At 52.2% G+C, this 20,714-nt stretch overlaps 2 protein-coding genes across 2 annotated transcripts; one reads left to right on the top strand and one right to left on the bottom strand.

The window, feature by feature from the left end:
• Positions 1-49: 49 nt before the first annotated feature.
• Positions 50-6,406, top strand: LOC122159181 (squalene synthase-like). Its single transcript, XM_042816419.1, has 6 exons — positions 50-432; positions 1,225-1,353; positions 1,955-2,146; positions 3,075-3,251; positions 3,678-3,830; positions 4,912-6,406. The coding sequence occupies exons 1-6, from the start codon at positions 88-90 to the stop codon at positions 5,131-5,133; spliced, it is 1,218 nt and encodes a 405-aa protein (XP_042672353.1). The 5' UTR covers positions 50-87; the 3' UTR covers positions 5,134-6,406.
• Positions 6,407-7,932: 1,526 nt separating this feature from the next.
• LOC122159180 (cathepsin B) lies at positions 7,933-17,053 on the bottom strand. The gene is made up of 10 exons (XM_042816418.1): positions 16,946-17,053; positions 12,821-12,972; positions 12,621-12,706; positions 11,432-11,546; positions 11,069-11,187; positions 10,223-10,308; positions 9,534-9,680; positions 8,807-8,923; positions 8,270-8,398; positions 7,933-8,181 (listed from the first exon to the last, which is right to left on the bottom strand). Exons 2-10 carry the CDS (start codon positions 12,944-12,946, stop codon positions 8,084-8,086), a joined length of 1,023 nt encoding a protein of 340 aa, XP_042672352.1. The 5' UTR covers positions 12,947-12,972; positions 16,946-17,053; the 3' UTR covers positions 7,933-8,083.
• Positions 17,054-20,714: the final 3,661 nt, after the last annotated feature.

Here is a 20,714-nt window from a genome sequence, read left to right as displayed (position 1 = left end):
GAAGCCATGCTTTTCACCTTTAACCTGTTCTTATTGCCCCAGGATTTGAGCATCCCATCCTAAGGCATTTTATTCTTACCTTCTTTCATGGCCCAAGATAAGCAGTGTTCTCACAGCAGTGCTGGAGGGGGATTGGACGCGAGTGTCTCCATGCTTGTATTGAACTGGAAATGCCACACTGAACACTGTGTGATGAATCTTAGCTGTGTTTCCTGTGTGACAGGTGATTGTTTCTTCTCTCCCCACAGGCATGCTGTCTGTATATTTTACCTAGTTCTCCGTGCCCTGGACACCATAGAGGATGACATGACCATCAGCTTAGACGTAAAGGTCCCGATGCTGATTGAGTTTCACTCTTATCTCTATCAACCGGAGTGGAAATACATGGAGAGCAAGGAGAAGCACCGGCAGGTGCTGGAGGACTTCCCAACAGTAAGACACCCACCTCCTCCTTCAGCTGCATGGGTTGCCTTGTGTGCAGCTGTCTCCATGTTGCATGTAGTTCTGTAGCTCTGAGTGTGGGGTTGCAGGGCAGAACCATCTCACTTTCTGTGCTGCTTTATGCTTTTTCTGCTGTGCAAAGGGCACCTGTGTGCTTTGCAGAACCAAAACTAGTGAGGGCTTAGGAGAACAGAGCACCAGGAAGTTTTTCCCCCAGAGGGTGGTGAGGCACTGGAACAGGTTGCCCAAGGAGGCTGTGGATGCCCCATCCCTGCAGGCATTCAAGGCCAGGCTGGATGTGGCTCTGGGCAGCCTGGTGGTGCTGGTTGGTGACCTGCACACAGCAGGGGGTTGGAATGGGATGAGCATTGTGGTCCATTTCAACCCAGGCCATTCTATGATTCTATGAACTTCTTACCTTCCCTATGGTCTGCACAACATGGTGCTCTTATAAATTAGAAGAAATTTTGTGTGCCAATTGTAGCTAGTTTTGTCCTGTAACTCTCAGATTATACCAATCCAAGGCCACAGAGCCTTCCCAAAGATATTGTTGTGTCTGATCTGCTGCCAGAGATTGTAGCATTTAGATTGAGAACAGACTGAGCCTGTGCTTTGAGGGCCTTGAAACAACTCTCCTTGTGGGAGTTGTCCTGGATCTCTAGCCAGGGATGTGAGCCTGGTAAACAAGTCTTACTCTTGTCTTCTAATAAAAGGTGAACTCTGATGTTGTTTTTTTTTGTTCTTGACACTGTCTTTATTTCCTCTTGTTTGTACGTGATACAGATCTCCATGGAGTTTAGGAACCTGGCAAAGGTCTACCAGGATGTGATTTCTGATATTTGTCACAAGATGGGTGTTGGGATGGCGGAGTTCTTGGAAAAGAAGGTGGATTCTCAGAGTGAATGGGATCGGGTGAGTCTGTCCATACACAGTGAATGACAGAAGTGCAGTGAGTCAGTGGGAGACCCCGAGAAGACAGGATTTCAGTTACCTCTGAGGAGCAGGGCTGGCCATTGTGTCTCTTCCTACATGATATTCATATCCAGGAGCCTTCTCCTGAAATCCAGCATCTTTCATGTCCGTGTCTGTAGGGAAAGGGCATTCCTGTGTGAAGTGGGTTCAGCAGGGTGAGGGAGGCAGGCTGTATGGGCTTGGAGAGAGTGGAACTGCTGGTCCTGTGGTAACAGGAGGGTGTGGATGACTGGTGTAGCCCACCAGCACGTTTTGGGTGACCCAACATGTCAGCTGTTCCCTTGTGGGCAGCCCATTTGGTGCTGAGAGCAGAGTAGCACCAGCAGTCACTGACGTGGCAAAGGACTTCCTTGGCAAAGCATTTGCTGAGCACAGAAAGGCTGAGATGGAGCAAGGAGATCCACACAAACTTGCAGAAAATGTAGTGTGAATTACCTCCTGAGCTGTGAAACGTGCTGTGCTAAGTAGGCAGCTCCTAGTAACTGATCCTTTTACCTTGGTTTTTTTTTTCCCTGCCCTTTCCCCTCCTGGTGCCTCACAGTATTGCCACTATGTGGCTGGGCTGGTGGGGATAGGCCTTTCCCGACTCTTCTCTGCATCAGAGCTGGAAGATCCTATTGTAGGACAGGACACAGAGCTGGCAAACTCCATGGGCCTCTTCCTGCAAAAAACCAACATCATACGTGACTATCTAGAAGACCAGCTGGAAGGAAGGGAGTTCTGGCCAAGGGAGGTAAGGGAAAACATTGCCTTTGGGTGAGCATGTCTGCTGTGCTTCTCAAAATGCTTGTACTGTGCTAAAAAAGACTGAAAGTGCTGTTGTTGCTGCTCTGGCAGTGAATTGCAACTTCTCCTTGTAACAGTTCCTTCAAGAGTTGTCTTGAAAATCCCCGTGGCTGGGGTTTTTCCATCACTGATAATTTTGTTCCTGTCCCTTTATAATCTTTTGTACTCCTATTCAAGATCTGTTGTGGGTGTAGCCAACGAGCCATGCTTTCCAGGACAGGTGTCTCACAAATACTCTGCAGGGTGCATAGTTTAAGGTGCACTGCTAAAATTATAGCATCCCTTGTGTCTCTTTAAATCAAAGTTAATGGGAAAGGTTTGACAGTCTACAGGTCTGTCTGATAGAGCTTTTTGTGATACCAGCCTGGCACATGAGCTGTATTTCTTTGCCCTGCCTAGAGAAGACATGAAAGTGCACCCTTTTTCCTCATAGAATCACAGAATGGCCTGGGTTGCAAAGGCCCACAATGCTCATCCACTTCCAACCCCTGCTGTGTGCAGGTCACCAACCAGCAGCCCAGGCTTCCCAGAGCCACATCCAGCCTGGCCTTGAATGCCTGCAGGGATGGGGCATCCACAGCCTCCTTGGGCAACCTGTTCCAGTGCCTCACCACCCTCTGGCTGAAAAACTTCCTCCTGATATCCAACCTCAACCTCCCCTGTCTCAGTTTAAAACCATTCCCCATCTATACAGAGGTCCCATCTGTATGAAGGTCACTGTCACATTTCCAGAGCCCTTCCTTTAGCCTACTAAGCCCCAGTCCTCCTAGGCTCTTCTGATCATTCTTGGTTCCCCCGACCTCTCACTGTAACTGGTGTCGCCTTTATGATATGAATGTACCCTCCAACTTCTGAGTCCTTATCTTGCTGTTTAGGTTTGGAGCAGATACACAAAGAAGCTCTCTGACCTTACCAAGCCAGAGAACATAGATATGGCTGTGCAGTGTCTGAATGAGCTCATCACCAATGCTCTCCGCCACGTACCTGATGTCCTCACTTACTTGTCTCGCCTGAAAAACCAAAGTGTCTTCAACTTCTGTGCTATCCCCCAGGTAGGTTATTACATACAGGTGGTTATTCATTCATCTGCAGCCCAGATGATCTGAAGTTGGAGGTGGGAGGGTTACGTAGTGTGTGATAGCCTGCATTATGCTGGTACCTGCCACTTCTGCTGTAGGTGATTGAGACTGCAGCTTCACTCCAGTGTGTTTTGCCAGTGTTGTCACTTGGACCAAGGTTATTTCTGGAACAGCACTGGAACAGGTTGCCCAAGGAAGCTATGGATGCCCATCCCTGGAGGCATTCAAGGCCAGGCTGGATGTGGCTCTGGGCAGCCTGGTCTGCTGGTGGGAGATCCTGCACACAGCAGGGGGGTTGAAACTAAATGATCATTATGGTCATTTTCAACCCAGGCCAGTCTATGATTCTATTTCCTTTGCAGTCAGCTTGTAACAAGGGCTCTTTGTGTTTCTCCTTAGGTGATGGCTATTGCCACTCTTGCTGCCTGCTACAATAACAAGCAGGTATTCAGAGGGGTAGTGAAGATCCGGAAGGGACAAGCTGTCACTCTGATGATGGATGCCACAAACATGCAATCTGTCAAAGCCATCATGTACCAGTATGTGGAAGAGGTAGGTTGAACAGCTTGCTTGGAATCATTTCTGGCTGTTGTGTTCTCATTCCTGGCATGGAATTGGCTGTCCCTTGCAGACCCATGAATCTGTTAATCTTTTCATTACATTTCTATTAGTGCCGGAACACCTGACGTGGTGTTGGCATCAGCCAAACTGGCTGCTTGGTCCTTTAAGCATAACATTGGTTTGTGCCTGTGCAAAGAGGCAGAGACCAATGTCTTGTCTTGATTCTGATTGAGAGTAAGATGAATCAGCTTTCAGAGCACCAGAGCTTCCCATCTGACCATGCAAGATGACTGTTCCAGCAGTGCTTTTCTTCTAAACAGGTTGCATCATCTCCCCAAAGACAGCTCTGCAGCTAGTGCTCTTGTTTTCACCGTGTCCATAGTTGCAGCTAATGTGGTGCAGTTTGTGTTTGCACTTCCAGGCCAGCATTAACTAAGGCTGGCTCTTTGCAGGTATTTAAAGCAGCGGAACTCATGGCTTCAAGGTACTGTGGGTGTTAAAAGTTTACAGAGAAGAACAGCTAGTGAATGGATTCATGGGATTCAGTGGGGAGTGTTTAATAAAAACATGTCATGTCGTGCATCAGGGAGACCCCAAACCATGGGCTGTTAGAGCTCCCTTTGGAGGCAGGCCAAACCCATGGCAACGGGATTTTCCAACCCCAATACCATGGTGTTTTCCAGTTGAGATAACTGTCTGCAGTCACACCAGCTGCTCATCACCCTGGGGTGTCCTTGCTGATTTGGGTGAGCTACAGCCCAGCCAGCAGCAGTGAGTGAGGCTTGCTGGGCCAAAGCTACTTGCCCCAGAGCACTGCTTTGTGGCTGATGTTTGTATCAGAGGCGTGGTAGTACATCTCCCATCATGGGGTGCCCTCAAGAGGCTGCCTGGCTTAATGCACTTCTCAAGGGAAGTGGACTTTGGCCCCGTGCAGCAGCTGAGCCATCCACCATGAGGTTACTCTTGAGGATGTGGTGCCTGTGACCCACGAAGCTCCCTCTTCCACGCAGAAATCCCATTTATCTCCTCAACCACGTGTGTAAACCACGCTCCCCCTTCTCCCCTCCCCCAGATCTACCAGAAGATCCCCAGCACGGACCCTTCATCCAACAAGACGCAGCAGATCATCGCCTCCATCCGTGCCATGAGCCTGCCCAGCGGCCCCATGGCCTCACGCCATCACTATTCCCCCATCTACCTGTCCTGTGCCATGCTCCTGGCTGCCCTCAGCTGGCAGTACCTCAGCACCATCTCCAAGGCCACCGAAGAGTACGTCCAGGCGGGTGAGAACTGAAGAGCAGGCAGTTGGCAGGAGTGAGATGGTCAGTAGATGGGCAGCAGAGGCTCCTTGTCCCCTGGTGGTGGGGATGGCCGGGTGCCACCAGGTCCACGGGCAGCGATGTGGATGGGATGCTGGTGGGTTGGAGCATTGGGGCGATGGTGTGGCATTGTCAGACCCCGCTCCTCCCCAATCCTTCTGTCTGCACAGATGGTTACAAACGCCAGTTGGAGTCTTAACTGTTTGGGGTTGCATTTTTTTTCCTCCTTTCCTGTTGGACAGTTTACCTGATTATCATTATTACTATTCTTATTTTGGTTAGGATGGTTTAAATAGAAACTTCAATTGCCTCTTTTCTTGCTTGAGATTTGAGGCCCCTTTCCAGCTCAGAACTGGGATGGGAGCCTTTGGGTTTTGGCCTCCCTTACATAACCCCTTCCCCATCACTTCAACACTGGAAGCATATGGAGGGCTCTGGCTTCAGCAAGGAGGGACTGAAAAGGTCTTAAAAGGTCTGGCCATCTTCTGGCCACCAACCGAGGCTGGGTGACATCCTGCAGCCTGGAAATGGACAGGGGCAATCTTCACTTTTGTGTTGTACTGGAAGAGGCTGCTAGGCTTGAAACAAGCCCTTTTGTTGTTAAGTATGTTAGAGATGTTAACATGCATCCTGCTAAAAGCCATCTGCAGCATCTCCTTCAAGCACTGCGCTGTGGAGTTGTAGAGCTTTGTATTTTAGCAGCTGAGGGGTGGTGAAAGGGAGGGGGAAGGAGGTGCCACCTACCCTCTGCTGTCTGGGCTCTGCACTTCTTCAGCCCAAGGGGATGAGAGTGGCCTGGGCAAGCTTCCCTGGCCCAGGGATGCAGCTGGGGATGCTTAGGGTTCTGCTGGCCCATGAACTGGAACAGTTCTCCGCTGCTCCTTTGAAAACACAGCAGCCTGGACTTTTGAGTGGGCCATGTTTCTAATGTGAACAAACAGGGCTGAGAAGAGGAGACAACTGTTTCAAGTCTCGTTTTCCTGGGGTGTAATTGTTTTCAGCGTCCCTAATTCTCCACTGCTGCTTTGTGTGATGGGGGGGGGACAGCCTGGTACAGGACAGAGAAAAATCTACCAGGTAGTAAGGCCAAGCCTGTGTGGCCAGACTGTTACTTGGAGGGAGGATCCCTACTCTACAAGGACTGCTGTAGATAGTTTTAAGCTGTTGTTCAAAAGAACTTGTGGTAGCTCCCTTTGTGCAGCTTCCTGTCTTGTTGAAATTAAAGTTTTCTTTGGAAAGAAAAAAAAAGAAAAACGTGTTTTGTGCATTTTTTTCGGCTCTTCTTTCTTTTATTGTGGTATTTCCTTGCCCTGCCACAAGTTCTAGCCCTCAGCTCAGCTGAGTGTGGATGCTTCCTAACTCACACTGCATTTCTGTGTTGGGACTGCAGGTGTCCCGTTGGCTGCAGCCACCCTGTCCCCAGCACAGCCAGAGCAAGCACAGGCTGCACTCACATGAAGACATGCATGAAAGGGTCACACCTGGCTTCCACGACAGCAAAGTAACGAGAAGAATCATAGAATGGCCTGGGTTGAAAAGGGCCACAATGATCATCTGGTTTCACCCCCCCGCTATGTGCAGCTTGATGTTGTTTCAGCTCACGAAGCACAAGTGACCACCAGGTGTTGGAGAAATCATTTATTGGCACAGTCCTTTCATTCAGATACACCAAAGTTCTGTTTCAATGAGTAAGCAGAGGTAATGGGGCTATTTTACAGTACAAGGGGAGAGCCTGCTTCACTCATGTCAGCTGTGTGGCCTTAGCTCACCAATAGACTCTGTGCTTTCAGAGAAAATAAAAGGTTCTTCCATTACATTAGCACGGGCAGATCATACGATTCCTCCTACAGTTATTACACCGGGCCAGGGCCCCCCCCCAGTTAAAAAAAAAATAAGGGTATTTCTTCCTTGATACTTGTGGCTCAAAGAAAGCTTTAGAGGTGTGCAAATAAGCAAGATACCTGCAAGCATCTGTATGAGCTCCCTGCAGCAGAGCTGGGGAACACTTTGCAGCCGACATTCAGGGTCTGCAGTCCCAAAGCACCACGCCAACATGCTAACAGCAGCACCCTCACCAAGGCACGACCCAAAGCACAACCAAGCTGCCTTTGACAGACGCAGCTTCCCCTTTCTAGCAGTGCTGCAGGACATTTGATCAAAGGCTCATGGAGCTCAGGCCAGGCCCTTCCCTAGGATCAATAACCCCAGACTACAGCAGGAAGGAAAAAAAAAAAAAAAAAAGAGTTAAAAAAGAAAATGAGTGGTTTAAAAAGCAGCCAAAATAATGGAGCAGAGCGAGCAGTGCACAGATGACTTGTTGCAGGCAGGAGGGGCTCTATGCAGCTCCAGCCAGAGCCAGCCCCACATCAGGTTCTTCAGTTTCCTGTCATTACAAAGTCCTAACCCATCCAGCAAGGCACAGGCTCTCTTGCACACCCTGCTCCTTTTGGGTGCCAACAGCAGCTGGACCAGCCCAGCCACAAGTGCACAAGCCATGCATGGACACAACCTGCATTTCCCATCTCTGCTGCCCCACCAAGTCCCTGTTTCCAGCACAATGATTCCCATCCTCCCAGTAATACATCGGGCTGGAAGGGTTTCAGGCTACCCAAAGACCACAGCACGTGGGGTCACAGAGCCCTCCAGCAGTCCCCTGAGCAGGGAATGCCCTCCAGCTGCGAGCCACCAGGAGCAGAGGGCTTGCAGACAGCAGCTCGCACGAATACACAACCTGCCACCTCCAGCTCCACCGTACAACTAAAACCAGAACGAAATAAAAAGATAAAAAGCTTTAATTAAAGGAACCTCAACTATAGTCTCTTAAGAGTGGGGGCTCTGCGCCCAACCCGCTATCAGTTAAAAGCGTCAGGGACTTGGGATTATTTGTGGTGTGATCAACTCATCAGCAGTGATGCAGGAGGGTGGTTACACCCTCGTCCAGTATTGCTCCGTCCTGGGGACGCCAGCCACGATCTCAGACTCAATGCCACAGTGGTCCTCTCCTCGGAGGATTTTGAAGAAGCCTGGAAGGACACCATGGAAAGAAGTCACCTCCCTCTGCACCAAATGCCCAAGGAGACCCTCCAGCACCAACAGCTCTGTGTTCCTCACCGTTATCTCCCCAGTCGGTGTTCCAGGAGTTGGCAGCCAACCAGTATGGGGTCCCATTCTCGACGCCCCAGCCCAGGATCCGGATGGCGTGGCCTCCAACCTGCTCCCCTGACACGTGCTGGTACACCCCTGCAAGGCAACACGTCAATGGCCTTCTGCTGTACAGCACCAATGGCTACCAAGGGATTCCATACAGAACCCCAGAGACCTGATGAGAAAGTGGGGTCTTTTTGTTAAATGCACTCAAAGAAAAAGCTTAAAAATGGAATAAAGGAGAGTCTGGAAACACTGGCACAGGTTGCACAGAGAGGCGGTGGTGCCCCATCCCTGCAGATAGCCAAGGTCAGGCTGGATGGGGCTGTGAGCACTGATGGAGCTGTGGGTGTCCCTGCTCAGTGCAGGGAGTGGGACAGATGGCATTGAAGGGGCCCTACAACTCCAGCAGCTCTGCTGTGAACTTGAGAACTCCTTTCAGACTTGCAAACAGGGAAAAAGCCACACAGATGAAGCAGGTGAAGCCCTGAAGCTGATGCTCACCAGATTTGTACATCAAGAAGTCCTCGTAGACAATAAAGGCTCCTTCCACTGGGCCATTCTTGTAGATCTCAGCCATGATTTCCTTCTCGCTGCGAGGGACACCATAGGATGTGATGCCTGGCAAGGTAAAAGAAGTCCTACTATCAGCACAGCACCACTGAGCCCATCAGACCTTGGGATGGCTGTACCATGACTCAGAGAACTCATGCCAAGATGGTTTTTCGTACTCTGGAGATCATGACACAGCCAAGCAGGGAAAGTGGGCCCCAGCCGACTTGCAGAACCCCAAGCCCTACTCTGTACCTCTTGTCCAACTTCATTTCCAAAACAAAACAAATTACTTGGTGCTAAGACAAATATCCAAGCAGCAGCCAGACTACCCCACATATAGAAGAATATCACTACCAGCAGTGGGTAGGAAGGGAGCAGCTTCAAGGCCACCCTCTTGGGGGGCTCAGGACCTTGCCATTTAACCCAGACACGGGCACCATCACAGCAGTGAGGGGACTCACCTTCCAGCAGCTGCAGTGAGGCCACAAGGACCCACACCAGCTCCCCCATTAACAAACAAGCACATCTGACAGGCTTATGTGTGCCCCAAGAACCACCCATTCTGAAGATGCCCAGGAACCCAAACCAGCCACCATAGAATTGCTTCAGAAGAGGCTCAGCCCCTCAGGGAGCAGTTCTGGAGCTCCTGAGCAGCATTGGAGGCCACGTCCCTTACCGTAGTGCTTGTCCTCCTTGTAGGAAGGTGAGTAACCAGGTTCACAGTGACGGCTGCACCTGGGGGTTTCTCCTCCCTCCCCAGTGCAGGGCGGCCGGGAGCCATTGACGTGGTGCTCACAGGGTGGGATGGTGTAGGGCCTGCAGCCTGGCAAGGGCAGAGGTGCCATGAACTGACAGTCCCCCAGTGCCCCCATCCCCAACAGCCACGCTAGAGAAGACATCTGAAACCATGAGCAAGGGCATGACCCTTCTGACCCAGAAACCCTATGGATCAGTGGGTGCAAGCAGGAGTAGGTCATCACCAGATGAGCAAACAGGGCAATTTTCCAGCCTGGAAATTGCTTTTGAAAGAAGAAATCTGTCAGAAGGATTCTTGCTCTCACCAAAAGCATATTAAACTGGTTTAAAGCCACCCAAACCATTCACAGCCTAATTCAGGCCTGCCCAGACTATGAAAGCAAAGACCTGTGGGGCTGTAGCTCTGACCACAGGTCAGACCTGCATCCTGCAGGTGAGTACTGGTCAGGGAGGACTGTGGGGACAGTAAGAGCCAGATGGGCCCAAGACTCAGACCTGAAGGAGGGAGCAGCCACTAGGATGCAGACCAGCATGCCCTCAAGGAAACGATCCTATAACCAAGCTGAGATGCTCCTCTTTGCTTTCACCAGTGTATGCACCAGCACTTACCCACATGAGAGTCATAGAGACCCCCGGACACGAGACCCCTCTCTGTCCAGTACCTCCATGCACCAGAGGGGTAACCACCATTGCACCTGCAGAAAGAGGCAGCAGTATGAGCTCCAGCCTGCTCAGAGCCAAAACCATCCCCTTCGGAGAGAGGAGGGAGCAACTGAGCCCGTCTGGGACAAATAGAGGGAAGCATTCTGCATATCAATGCTTTGAAGCCTCACAGCAATAAGCTAAGAGAACCTTATGCCTCCAAATCCCCGAGCTGCAGTGCCTGGAGTCGGAGTCTCCTCACCATCTCCCTGATCACCTGCCACCAGCAACACTCAGCTTGAAAAACCCCACTCCCAGCCCTGCTCCCAAAGACCACAAAAAGCCACAGGTAAAAGGGCTAGTGCCTGACAACCAAGGCTCTGTGGTTAGCAGAAGATCCTTTGGCCAGCTACTGTTATGTGCTTGCCCTCTCCACATGAGCCACCATCACCAGGCTGCTGCTGGAGGAGGGATGTGGCCCAGAGAGACCTTCAGACCCCATTATGTCCCCATGTAACTCTAGAACCTATAAATGCCTGGAGTGGCTTCTTGTTGATGGGGAGGATTTAACAGATCATAGAATCATAGAATGGCCAGGGTTGAAAAGGACCACATTGACCATCTGGTTCCAACCCCCTGCTGTGTGCAGGGTCACCAACCAGCAGACCAGGCTGCCCAGAGCCACATCCAGCCTGGGCTTAAATGCCTCCAGGGATGGGGCAAGATGAGATGAATCAGTATTAGGCATCTCTGGGTTGTGTCCCTGCTCCTCCCACCCACCCTGGAAGCAAACAAGTCCCAGGAACAGCTCACCCCATGCCACACTCGAAGCCACAGCATGACAGCAAGTCCTCCGCCGACACCTCCACGCTCACCTTGGCATTGGTGTGAACACAGATTCTGTCTGAAATCGCTTCCACAGCACCAAAAGCCTGTGGGCAGCCCCCAAAAAACAAGGGAAGGCCATTAGAGCCGCCCATGGGAAGAGAAACTGGGCAGATTTCTGTCCCTTCCCGGGGACGAGCTGAGCGTGGCAAGCATGAGCCTGGCTGGGATAAACCCCATCGCAGGATCCCTCGTGCCCACATTTATATGGCTCAGTGAAAAAACTCAATGGGGATGCTTTTTGTCCACCAAACTCTGCACCAACACGACCCAATGACAACGTGTCCTTACCCAGCAAGAGCCACAGGAGCCCTGGTCTCTGATCTCACTGATGGTGGGACAGTTGGGCCACTGCTTCCGCGAGTCAAAGGTATCTGGCAAATCCATGTCTGCAGCAAAATCTACCCTGCAAGGGAGAAAGAGAAGGCTTGTTATGGCTTCTGAAGGTGACCTGGAGGAGAAGTGCTCTTGTTATTTGACTACTGAAGGAGAACAAACACTTCTGAAGTCTTCAGGCCAGGTCGGCAGCTCCTCCAGTGCTTTGAGTTTCAAGGATTACAACTTACACAGTCACTCAAATAGCTGGCAGGACACATCACACAGCATGGTGAAGCATGGAACAGGCTGCCCAAGGAAGCTGTGGATGCCCCATCCCTGCAGGCATTCAAGGCCAGGCTGGATGTGGCTCTGGGCAGCCTGGGCTGCTGGTTGGTGACCTGCACACAGCAGGGGGTTGGAACTGGATGAGCATTATGAGCCTTTGCAACCCAGGCCATTCTGTCATTCTACGAAGGGCTGTAAGGAGGATCTGGAGAACTACAGCCTGACCTCAGTGCCAGGGAAGCTTATGGAGCAGATCAGCTTAAGTTAGATCACATGGCATGTGTGGAACAACCAGAGGATCAGGCCCAGCCAGCGTGGGTTCATGAAAGGCAGGACCTGCTTGACCAACCTGATTTCCTGTGTGATGGAGCGACCCACTGAGTGGACAAGGGCTGCCCAGGGAGGTGGTGGAGTCACCATCCCTGGAGGCGTTCAAGAAACATGCAGATGATGTAGTGAGGGACACGATTTAGCGGGGAAATACTGGTGGTAGGCGGGTGGGTTGGACTGGATGATCTTGGAGGTCTCTTCCAACTTTGGTAACTCTATGATTCCATGTTCCTGTGCCTAACCCCATGCAAGATACCCACCAGTGAGCTGCATCCAGAGGAACCCCACTCACAGCCTGCAGGGCAAGATCCACTGGAACAGTGGAGGGAGGTGGTGGAGTCTCCTTCTCTGGAGATGTTCAAGACCTGCCTGGATGCCGACCTGTGCGACCTGCTGTAGGGAACCTGCTTTGGCAGGGGTTGGACTCGATGAGCTCTGCAGGTCCCTTCCAACCCCTACAATTCTGTGATTCCCCTCCCCTACAGACACTCCAGGAGCACCCACAGCAGCTCCCGGGAGGCTCTCCCCACTCTCTCCCATAACTCACCTTTCAGGGAGCTTGGGCCCACCCAGGAAGGTGCCACAGAGCTTCTTCACATAGCTCATGTCAGTGTTGTGGAAGTTGTGCCCTGCCTGGGAAGAGACACAGCCTTGATGCAGCCACCGTGGTGAGACTCCCAGTTCACATCTCCCGAGTCCCACTGAGGTTGCCCCTCAATGCACCCCCAAGCACACGCCAGTACTCACCTTCCAGGTGGTGTTGAGCTTGTTTATGTGGTTGACCAGGTCGCTGGAGAGGGGTGGGTAGTAAGGAATGCTGCGGGCATTGGCGAAGGCCACCAGGACACACAGGATGGACAAGGACGGCCACATCTTGGCTGCAGAATGGGACACTGCACCTGCACCCAGATTTGGATGTTGCTGGAGGATGTCCCTACGTGAGCTCCGGTTGACAGAGCACCACGTGGGAGGAAAGGTCAGGAAGGACACGGGAGCAAGACAGTAACTCCCTCCTGCTGCTCAGAAGCAATCAGACATGGCAACCCTGCAGGATTAGCAGCAGCAGGAAAGTCCCTTTTGAAGCAGATCCAAGGGATTGAACTTGGAGGGTATTACAAGCTGCCCTTTACTTCCACAAAACCAAAGGATAAGGGCTAGGAGACAGAAACACGTGATTGAACTGCAGACCTGCAGAACTCACTGGAACATCCTCCAGTTGGATGGGACACACAGGGACCGACAAGCCCAACTTCTGTCCCTGCACAGCACCCCCAAACCCCATCCCTATGGCTCAGAGCAGTGTCCCAGTGCTCCCTGAGCTCCAGCAGCTCAGGGCCATGCCAACCACCCTGCTCTCCCCTCTTGCAAGCCCAGGCTTAAGCCCTGCTGGCCCAACAGGCCAAAGCAGCCCCGAAGCTGCAAGCAGAGACGGGGATACACACACAGCCCCATGCAGACTGCCTCCACCCACATGCAGCCAAGTTCAGCCCTTCCAGAGAAGCAAACCCAGCAGGAGTGCCCTACTTTCCACCAGCAACAAGCCCAGACGGCTGCGGCCGACTGTATAAAGGAGTTCTTTGCTTCATTTTATTTTATTTTCCTGCTATTTATTAACTCTTTCCCCCAACCTGCAGCCTCTCGATGCTTTCAGCAGGACTGCACATAGCAGTGCACAGCTGGTCGAATCACAGAATGGCCTGGGTTGAAAAGGACCACAATGATCACCTAGTTTCAACCCCCCTGCCATGGGCAGGATTGCCAACCACCAGACCAGGCTCCCACCAGGGTCCTCTCACCCCAAATATCACTTCTACAAAGCAGTTCCCTACACATTTGCTCACATAGAGGTTTCTCCCAGAGCAGAAACCTGCTGCCAGAGGATGGGGTCCCTGAGGTCTCAAAAGCCTCTCTGGTGTAGGATGGTTGCAAAATGGCAATTGAAACACTGGTGGGCAGGGTGTGGATATATCTGTCAGTGTCTGGACAACAACAGAGCATTTCTGCACCTGCAGATGCCCCATACAGCAACAGAATTCAACCCCTCTGCCCCCTCAAGATGTACCCAGTCCCTCCATACCACCTCAGCTGAATGCAGCACCGGACCACTACCCCCCCCCCCCCCCCCCCACTGGCACAAGGACAGCTCTGCTCCAAGGCTATAAATACCCCCCCTCCCAGCAGCCAAGCTTGAATTTCCTGGAGCAGAGCACAGAAGGGAAGCAGCCACCTGATCCCCATCTGTTTGTGAGCAGGGTGCTCACAAATGTGACCACACAGCCAGCCCACACGGGCTGCACACCGGAGCTGCGGCCAAACCGAAAGCAGACACCGCTCCTTTCCTGGCGCTTTCCCCTTTGAGCAGCGCTTGCATTTCATGCAGCACAGTTTGCTTACACCCCAAAACGTGGCTCGAGGCCAGAAGCAGCCACATCTCCCCATGGAAACCTCCAGAGCCACTGCAGTAAGCAAGCAGCCCCTCCCCAGCCTGCAGCAAGCTGTGCTAGCAGGGCCGTCAGGGGGTTTGGTGCTTCCAGCTGGATGACGCCGAGCACCCCGTGACTCGGTGTAGGGTTGGGGTGAAGATGGAAAGGGAAAGCCCTGCTCTCATGTGATTCCTCCCTCCCAGCCCCCACGGATTTAGCAAGAGGCCCAGTCTATCTATAGAAGAGCCCAGGATGCATTTCCGCCTGGGGGAAATCACGTGCAGCTCTGCCACCATCTCTCCGTGCCCGCAGATAAGGCTGAGCACAACAGTTTCCCCAGCAGGGTTATCATGCACCATTCTCTCCCCCCACAACTACTCTCTCCTCCCCCAGCCCTAGAGCAGTGCAGCCATTTCGCATGCTGCACACCAGCCCTGAGAGCAGTGCTAACACCAAACTGGCATCAGCCACAGCGCCTGCAGAAATCTGCTCTTCCTTCTCTCCCTCCTACCCCCATCTTTGCCTATAGGGTTGGTGTCCCACCCGACCTAGCATTGTCCCCAAGCACAGCAGCTCCAGGTATGCCTGCATTCTGCTCCTGCTCAGCTCTTGCAGGCTAAATGAGCAGCAAAAGCCACACCTTGTGGCTTGTTTAGCAAGCAACACAGAAAGGTGAAGCTCTCCATTCAAGCAGCAGCTGCATTCGCTTTTGGAACAGGCCCCTATCACCAAACCTCCCTGTTCCTCTCCTATGTGGATGGAGGAATCCATTGCTGCCAGAACCCACAAAGGCTCAAAACCTGGCATGGCCGCTGAGGGCTGTGGCAAAGGTGGTCTTCAAGTCCTCTGCTCTTCACTTTGTGATGTGGGATCCTGGAATGACATTTCTCAAAGCAAGACCAAGCTAACCTCCCTTCTGACCCCACACAGAACTCAAAGAATTCAGCCCTTCAGATGCTTGAAAAGAGGAAATGTCTGAGCACGAAGCCTGACAGCACTCTGAGCAGCTGCAGCAGTGAGATCTGCCTGCAAGGAGGACGCATTGCCCCTCTCTATCCCTGCTAAAGTTCCCTGCCCTCCTTGCACAGACAGAGCTATGAACACACAGACCAGAGATGCTCAGCCTCCTCCCACTGCAGCTTTCTCTGCAGCAGCAGCAGATGCTGAGCAAACCTTTCCACTGCAAACCCCATCACAGAGGTCTTCCCCACGTCAGCCCAGCTGAGCACGCAACTCATTTCCCTGCTCTCCCTGCACAGGCAGAAAAGAAACCACACCAAAATAAGCAGAGCGCAGCTCACGTGATCTCATTCTGGGAGATAAGTCAGAGCCCTGAAGCACTCTCAGCACAGGGCTCAGACCCCTCCAGCCGTTCGGGGAAGCACCCACACACCCATCCCAAAGTGTCTGTGGAAGATAACATCTAACCCATCACCAACCCCTCCAGGGCACCCAAGTCATGTGTCCTCTTCCTGCAAGAGCCCTTGGCCCCAAACGAGCTTTGTCCTTTGTTCTGGCTGGGGTGTTTGTGTATGACTGAGCCACAAAGCAGCATGCAAGCAGTGAGCTAGTCCAGCTGGCCACCCTGCTCGGCTTGCTGGCTGGGGGCAAGCACCAAACCCACAGCCTGCTGACTGCATTACAGCTACCACTGCATGACGGGGATTTTTTTAAGCAGGCCTCTCTTCTCTGCACCAATTCCTTCCCAGGAAAGCCAGCACATGGCTGGCAAAAGAAGAGAGTCACAGTAGTGCTCGTGTTTGGAGCAGGCTCTGGACACTGATGGAGCTGTAGTGATCACTGCAGGGGAAATGCACCAGACGGCCTTTAAAGGTCCCCCCCCAACTCAGTGCAACCCTATGATGCAATAGTCATGTGTGTTCCCATACAGAGAACTGCTCCCAAATGCAGCTACACTGATTTCTCTCTTCCCTTTCCCACAAACTGCACAGCCAAGCACTGCCCAGGCTCCTCACTCTTGCCCAAGCCCCCCCCCCCCAAAAAAAACCACCAACCCCAAGCTGGAGGGCGATGCTGCGATGCTGTGCTGCACCATGGTGAGCACCCTAGGGGGAGAACCACAGGGGGGATGAGTACCATGATAGGGGGGGGGGAGGAGATGAGCATCACGGGACGGCCCCAGCGGCTGCCAACACCATCCCCTCGATGCCAAGTGGTCTCCTTTCAGCCAGCGCTCAGTAAACGAGGTTTCCTCTCCATCCATTAGGAAAACAAGGCTTCCTCCCCGCCTCCCCTCTCCCTTGCAGGGTTATGGTGCTTATTTCTGAGGCGCTGTTACCTTTGAGACAAAGCTCACCCGCAGCCACAGCCCAAAGCAAAAGCACCAAACGCGGCTGGAAAAGGAAGGACAAGAGAGCTCTGCCCTCACGTTCCGAGCTAGGGATGGGCTGAATCCATCCCCGGATCCCCACCGAGCCCCATTCCCTACCTGCCCCGCCGCACCGCTCCGCACCGCGCCCGGCCTCACTGCGGCTGCAGGAGGAGGAGGAGGAGGAGGAGAGGGGAGGGAAAGAGGAGGGGAAGGAAAGAGGAGGGGAAGGCTCGGGCAGCAGCACGGCAGGGACCGCCCCGACGTGACAGCATCTCCTCGCTGCCCGCCTCCAGCCCTCCCCCGGTCTACCCATAGGGCTGTGCTTTGCTGAGTCCGTGCCCTTGCAGCTGTTCGTCTCCCAGCTTTAGTTTGCCTGCGTCCCACCCAGCCCCTGTGTCACATAATGACAGCATTGCAGGGGCCATTGCTCCTTGTCCGATCGCTGCACACCACCGAGAAGAGCCTGGTTTCCAGGGGGCTGCAGCACCTCCCCTATGAGGACAGGCTGAGGGAGCTGGGCTTGTTCAGCCTGGAGAAAAGAAGGCTGCGGGGTGACCTCATGGCAGCCTTCAGTACCTAAAGGGAGCCTACAAACAGGAGGGGAATCAACTCTCTGAAAGGGTTGATAACAGCAGGACAAGGGGAAATGGTTTGAAGTTGAGGGAGGGAAGATTTAGGTCAGACATCAGGGGGAAATTCTTTACCCAGAGGGCGGTGAGGTGCTGGAACAGCTGCCCAGAGAGGTTGTGGATGCCCCGTCCTTGGAGGTGTTCAAGGCCAGGTTGGATGGGGCCCTGGGCAGCCTGGTTTAGCATGAAACGTGGAGGTTGGTGGCCCTGCATGTGGCAGGAGGTTGGAGATTCATGATCCTTGAGGTCCCTTCCAACCCTGGCCATTCTGTGATTCTGTAATTCTGTTTCAACCATTTGCTTCCCACCTCCCTTTAGATATTCACAAACACTGATCAGATCACCTCTGTCTTTTTTTCCTCGGGCTGAACAGACCCAGGTTTCTCAGCTTTTCTTCACACAAGAGATGCTGCAGGTCCTTCATCATCTTTGTGGCCCTCCACTGGACTCCTCCTAGGAAATCCCTGTCTATTTTTGTACTGGGATGCCCCATCCCTGCAGGCATTCAGGGCCAGGCTGGATGTGGCTCTGGGCAGCCTGGTCTGCTGGTTGGTGACCTGCACACAGCAGGGGGTTGGAACTAGATGATCATTGTGGTCCTTTGGAACCCAGGCCATTCTATGATTCTATGTGGCCTCACTAGGGCAGAGTAGAGGTGGAGGATCACCTTCCTCAACCCGCTGGCCACACTCCTTTTAATGCACCCCAGGATCCCATTGGCCTTCTTGGCCACCCTGCTTGCTCATAGCCAGCTTGTTGTGCATCTCATACAATTACAGAACCATGGAACTATTAAGGTTGGAAAAGAGCTCTAAGCTCACCCAGTCCAACCCCAGCCCACCCCACTGTGCCCACTGCCCACGTCCCTCAGTGCCACATCTCCACATTGAACCCTTCCAGGGATGGTGACCCCACCACCACCCTGGGCAGCTGTGCCACTGCATCACTGCTCTTTCTAAGAAATATTTCCTAATATCCCACACAACCCTTCATTGTGCAGCTTGAGGCACAACACAAGTGGGGTTTTAGAGGGGCTGATGCACAGCTTACAGAGAAGAGAGAAAAAACGAAATTGTTGGACATAAGAAAAACAAGCATGGGAGCATCTCAGCCCTGAGCTACGCCAAGCAAAGGTCAGGCTGCAAGTCAGTTCTCCTGCAGGTGATTTTGGTCAACAAGATCTCAGACAGCACAGATGGCTGCAAAAGCAAACAAGAAGGGGCATAACGAAGGGTTCCTGTGTGAGTCAGCATCTCAGCTGGGCTGGGCACATTGCTAGAGATGTGTTTGCTTTTGGATTATGGTTTTCATTCCCAAAGCATAGAGAAAAGCATAGCGAAGGGTTTTACTCTTTGCTGGTTAAAGATTATACTGAAAGGCAGTTACAGATCCAAAGGCCTTTGCCCACAGTGCATCCAAGCAAAAAACACAGCAGTAAAATCCTCACTTTCCTTGCATTAAGCTCTGTCTTGTAAAGCCTTCTAAACCAAAAGCAGCCATTGAAATGTGAATGTGCCAAAAACTCATGCTGAGGTATAAATGGCAGCAGGAAAACCTACAGATTTCTAGAGAAGTAGAAACCCTTCCAAATGAGTTGTATGTAAAACCCTTCCCATACTGCACATAATCAGTAGATGGGAAACTGGGGAGGAAACGTGCCTGGTCATTCTCTAAAGAGAAGTTTAGCAATTTCGGGCTCTGGAATGGGATGTGAAACCATCTTTTAGGATGACCTCTGGTGCTCACAGTTCTTGCAAAAACTGTCCCAAAATGTCAAAGAAAGCAAAAAAGATGCAGGGGTAAAAAAGAACCAGGGTATGGAATGCAGCTTCTTCTATGGTTTGGTTTGGGACAGGAGACTAACATGCTTCTCCCTGAACCCAAAGCCTGTGCTGCAGGTTCCTTCTGGATGTGTGCCTCCACATTTTGCCTGATTCATCTTAATTGGAAGCTTGTAAGCACTACGATTTGACTGCCAAAACAGCACTGTGGTACATTCTTTTGAAGATCTTTTAACGTTCTTTCCCTCACCTCGTTCCTCCATAGAATCATAGAATGGCCTGGATTGAAAAGGACCACAATGATCATCTTGTTTCAACCCCCTGCTGTGTGCAGGGTCACCAACCAGCAGACCAGGCTGCCCGGAGCTTTGTGGCAGTGCAGCCTCCTGGAGCATCTTCTGCTGATGGTTCATCTCCCCATCCTGCCCTGCATGTGTTTGCAACAGAACATCTCCCACAAGGCGTGGGGTAAAGATGGGCATAATATGATTCTTATCAAACCCAGACGAATAACCAGGTCAAAGCAATTGGTGAGCAGGATTCTGTAAGGATTCTGCCTGAGAAATCACAGAATCACAGGACGGCCAGGATTGGAAGGGACCTCAAGGATTGTGAAGCTCCAACTCCCTGCCACAGGCAGGGACACCAACCTCCCTGTTTAATACCAGCCCAGGCTGCCCAGGGCCCCATCCAACCTGGCCTTGAACACCTCCAGGGATGGAGCATCCACAGCCTCTCTGGGCAGCTGTTCCAGCACCTCACCACTCTCAGAGTAAAGAATATAGTAATGAAATACTGGGAGAGTACTGATAACATCCTCCCCTCCACATCTGAGATATCCTGAACTCAAATGCTCATTCTTGAAGCACGTGGCTTTAAAAAGCTCACCCAAATGTGCCTGCTGTCAGCTGATTCTGTTGGACTTCTGCTTGCCAGAAGCAGCTGGGGGCTGTTAACAGTCCTCCCCCTTCTAAGCCCCTTCTGCTTTACAGCTCCCTGCGAGGCTGAAGGTCCCTTCTGGTGTTATTTATCACTCTGGACGCATGCAGCAGCGTCTTCCCCCTGGTTCCCAGCAGATCCTTGCATACAGGGAACTCCGGTTGTGCAAGCCCTGGTGACTCAGTGTGCTCACAAGGAAGCAGGTGACTCTGCTGGGACGTGACTCAGGAATGGGTGACATAAGCAAAAAGCTTCACTGTGGCTGGGAGGCACTGAGTCCAGATCTGAGTGAATCCACAACTGAGAGATGGTGAGAGCAGGATCATACATGGCACGGGAAGTTAAAAGCAGGAATATTGTTTGTTGCTTGGAAATGTATGTCCTGCCATGGGCAGGGAGGAGGATGGAGGGAAAACCGGCCTCTATTCCCAGTGTGTCCCAACTTTGCTTTGGGCAAAGGGGGTACAGTTAATCTTTGGCTCTAAGGCAAGGCAAAATCTTTCTCAAAATTAAACATGAATAGCATTTTCACACTGG

This window comes from Centrocercus urophasianus, unplaced genomic scaffold (genome assembly GCF_019232065.1).
Source record: "Centrocercus urophasianus isolate 14NV4802_14NV808 unplaced genomic scaffold, USGS_Curo_1.0 seq_1501, whole genome shotgun sequence".
Taxonomy (NCBI): domain Eukaryota; kingdom Metazoa; phylum Chordata; class Aves; order Galliformes; family Phasianidae; genus Centrocercus; species Centrocercus urophasianus.
Note: the sequence above shows the minus strand (reverse complement) of the source record. Positions and strands in the feature narration are given on the sequence as shown.

Bases quoted from the DNA above. Each gene is read 5' to 3' on its own strand.
- LOC122159181 (XM_042816419.1), top strand. From the start codon at position 88: ATGGCCCAAGATAAGCAGTGTTCTCACAGCAGTGCTGGAGGGGGATTG. The intron at 433-1,224 runs GTAAGACACCCA...TACGTGATACAG, and splicing joins TGCTGGAGGACTTCCCAACA to ATCTCCATGGAGTTTAGGAA. The intron at 1,354-1,954 runs GTGAGTCTGTCC...GGTGCCTCACAG, and splicing joins CTCAGAGTGAATGGGATCGG to TATTGCCACTATGTGGCTGG.
- LOC122159180 (XM_042816418.1), bottom strand. From the start codon at position 12,946: ATGTGGCCGTCCTTGTCCATCCTGTGTGTCCTGGTGGCCTTCGCCAAT. The intron at 11,547-12,620 runs GTGAGTTATGGG...TCTCCCTTGCAG, and splicing joins GGGCCCAAGCTCCCTGAAAG to GGTAGATTTTGCTGCAGACA. The intron at 11,188-11,431 runs GTAAGGACACGT...GGCTGCCCACAG, and splicing joins GCTCCTGTGGCTCTTGCTGG to GCTTTTGGTGCTGTGGAAGC.